The following is a 3,697-nucleotide window of genomic DNA, read 5'->3' as shown; positions in this document are numbered from 1 at the left end:
GTGAGCTAAACATTATTCCTTACAGTGGTGGTTTGGAATGAACAAAACTTGCCATTTGACATAAAACTTGTTTACACTGTCACATGCAGACATGTCTGCTGAGAATATTTTTAGAGGTGAAAAAGGGAGAAAGACTTTTAAATGTACATAAAGATCAGCTTCACATCATCAAACTCCCACCCTCCTGATGCACTGAGGAAATTGTTCCTTGGATACACAGGAAACTTTCCGAGATGTATTTGAACTGCCTTCCTGAATGACACAGAGATGTGCTTTCACCAAGTATTGCTACATAAAGCACTTCCAGTTTATCTCGATATTTCAATTCACATTAGTTATTCTCAAACTGTATCTTAGATCTAAAGCAAAATAAATAATACATCAAGTAAGACTCTGGGATCATTGATCCTGTGATATGAGTCTCAGACAACTCTTTTCATGTAACAACTAGTGATATATCCAATATCTGGGCTTTTCCATAACACAAAGAGGTAAGAGATAACTCAGAAATGTCAACTCCTCCTTTTTTTTTTTTCCCTTTCCTAAGTTTTGACAGGGGGATTGATGATAATCATCTACTTGCAAGGTAACTTGTTGGAAAATACAAAAGTATGAAAGTCATTTGAACTACAAAAGTTCGTCCAGGTGATGACGATAAAGCCAATAAAAAGGTGCTATAGAAATACAGGAACAGAGGATGCACTAAGTCACAGGAATACAGCAGACCAAAAGATAGATTACTTAAAAAACAGGTATGGCACAATAGTCTTGGCTGTTAAAAAGTCACCTAAAACCTGGCCACACTCGAACTTTTTCTATGGATGTGGCTCTTACTGTGTCTATGAAGATTTGGAAAGAACAAGAACAACAAAAAAGATCCTGATTCCTGATACAACAGGTGTACAATGAGTTATTGCAGTTGTAACAGTATCGAGGTGCAAGGTGAAACGATAATTCATACGTAACTAGCCGAACACTTGAGCTGGACTAATTAGCATCCCCGGGAGAAACACCGCAGCTCTAAAAGGAGTTTATTTGCACAGCCCACCATAGACATGAACGATCAGCTTGTTTTAAGTGCACAGAAATTCCCCCTTTCTACAGATAGAGTTTATCATGCCTATTCTGAAGACAACAGAAAGAAACGAGATCACTGCTCCAAAGAATTCTAGCATGCATTATGATGGCATCTGCGTCAGTCAATACAAATGTGTTGTGTGAGTGTATATCTATACACACATGTGTAGTAATCATCATACTCAATGTTCATGGTTTTAACAGGAAAAAAAATTTATCAAAATGTTGTCTGTAACTTTTTGTTGTTGTTTTGTTTTGCATTCAACTGGAACATTATGTTCAAAGGTTTATTTTATTAAAAAAGAGTTCTGATCATAAGAAGCGTCAAGAGGTGGCATTTCATTGTGCTCATTCACAAAGTCAAAGGGCCACAGGGTATATTCTGCTGCGTTAACAGGTCAAACTTGGTCTAGAAATGCCGTTTGGTGGTCTGATCCACATCCTTGAGTGAAAGAAAGCTATGGTTTCGCCTCATTAACAGCCCTCTTGCTCTGCCGGGTTAATCTGCGAAAAGGATTGTGTCTCTTCTTTCCTCCATCCTACGATTCTTTGCACCGCCAGGGCTCACATTCTCTTACGCTTGATTCCAACTGTCTTACAAAGCAGACACTCGCACAATATTCCCTCCGGCGTATTCGGGAGACTCTGGCCTGTCGTCTCCTTCTGGTGTGGTCACGGGAGGAGTCGGGATGCTTATTATTGCTGTAGTCACGTAAGGTTGTTCACAGTTTAGTTTAACACACTCTTCCATTTTGGCATTTAAACTTGACCGACTAATGAGAGAAAAAGAGACAAGGCGGAGAAAGATATTTAGGCAAGTAAACAGTTTCATGGTTCCATTTTGTACAACCGAGATATATAACATGCCTTATTTTTGGTAAGTGACATTTTAAATAATTGAATAGAATTACTGTGATTTTTAAAAACAAAACACTAACTTTAAGATGATAAGAATTCTGAGGCTCAGTGGTTAAACACACAGCTACTACACAAAAGGTCATTGGTTCAAACCCATCTACTACTCTGCAGGTGAAATATGGGGCATTCCACTCTTATCTTACAGGATAGATATGGGTTAGAATTGGCCTGACAGCACTCAATTTAGTTTGGTTTGATATGGTGAACATTACTCATGTCACTAATGGTAAATACTTAAAGAACAGCCCAATTTTATCCAATAATTGTTCTTTAAAGCAAAATATTGTATTAAAATGCAAGAAGAAAAAGGATCAGTTAAATTTTGGAAAGCATAGGCTGAGCTGAAAGTGGTTTTCTTCAAGGTAGCACCTCTGAGAAGACAGGGCAAATGGTATTTCCACGCAATTCTTCATACACATTGTGCTTCATGACATTGATTGCAAGTCCACAGAGTAACAGAACTCTTCTCTCATCCCCTCTATATATTTACCCCTTCTTTTCTCATTCTTTCCTCTCCCTTACTACTTCTGAGCTTAATGCCTAGGCTAAGACTGTCTTCTTGCTCTCATATGGTTGATTGTTCTAAAGAGAACATGCCTTCCTGGTGTTATTGTTAGAAAACCTTGTAAAAAAGCAAATCTCACTGCCATCAAGTTGATTCCAACTCATTGTGACCATTGGATTTCGGAGCTGTCTATCTTTATTATAACAGAGTCTATGTATCTTTATGATCCATCTCTCTCTCATGGAGTGTCTGGTGTATTCAAACTACCAATCTTTTGTTTAGCAGCCCAATATGTAATGAATGCCCTGTGTCACCCCAGATCCTTGTTCACCTTATAAGTTGGTCTATGGTTTGGCTGAAAACTGAGCAATAGAGGTAAGTGCAATTGCACGCTCAGAAGGCATCTAAAGTATGCGGCTTTAAACAGGACATAACATCTAGATAAATTTAACTCCCTTCCCCCAAAGGAAAAAATATCCATCTAGTGAATCCTAACCACTGCATCTGTCCCCAGAGGGCCATTTGAGAATGAGTTTTCTTTGTTACATTGCTGAGGTAGTATTAGTGTTGTTGTTGTGTGCCATAGAGTGAGAACTGGCTTATCACTGACCCTTGTGTGTCATCAGAACTGATTCATCACTGACCCTCATGTCTCATAGAATCAGGACTGACTTATCACTGACCCTCACATGCCATAGAGTCAGGACTGACTCCTAGCTGACCCTTGTGTGCCTTTTCAGAGGCAGTAAATGTTATAGGGGAGACTGCCTACCTTTCTCCCTAAGAGCAGCTGATGGATTCAAACTATGTGCATTTGGGATTGCAATGTAGCTTCTTACCACTAGACTACCAGAGCTGCATAGTATTGATAATGTAGGGTGTGTTTTAAGTAAATTTTTTGGAATTAAAAAAGAGCATATTAAGCAAGCAAGCAAGTAAGGATATGGAAAGATAGGTGCAATGCCATAAGATGATGACAAATGAGTCAGAATAGACAAGGACCTTCTTTCAGATTAAACAAAGGAGAATAAGTCTTCCTCTAGAGATGTTATCCTTTACTTGAATGCTTAGCCTTCTAAAACGTGAGCTAATAAATTTTTGTTTACATGGTCTTCGCAATCACTTGTTATGCATCAGAGAGTTGGACAATGACCAAGGAGGATGGGAGGAGAATTGATGCCTTTGAGCTGTGGTGCT

The 3,697-nt window shown here is 38.8% G+C and overlaps 1 protein-coding gene across 1 annotated transcript in view; it reads right to left on the bottom strand.

Annotated features, from left to right (window-relative positions):
- Nucleotides 1-1,672: 1,672 nt before the first annotated feature.
- Nucleotides 1,673-3,697, bottom strand: part of KCND2 (potassium voltage-gated channel, Shal-related subfamily, member 2) — a 704,821-nt gene continuing 702,796 nt past the window's right edge. Inside the window, exon 6 of the mRNA XM_006882669.1 lies at nt 1,673-1,850. Coding sequence (XP_006882731.1) covers nt 1,673-1,850 — 178 coding nt within the window. The remainder of the gene's footprint in view (nt 1,851-3,697) is intronic.

This window comes from Elephantulus edwardii, unplaced genomic scaffold (assembly GCF_000299155.1).
Source record: "Elephantulus edwardii isolate Elephantulus edwardi_28Jun2011 unplaced genomic scaffold, EleEdw1.0 scaffold00022, whole genome shotgun sequence".
Classification (NCBI taxonomy): Eukaryota; Metazoa; Chordata; class Mammalia; order Macroscelidea; family Macroscelididae; genus Elephantulus; species Elephantulus edwardii.
Note: the sequence above shows the minus strand (reverse complement) of the source record. Positions and strands in the feature narration are given on the sequence as shown.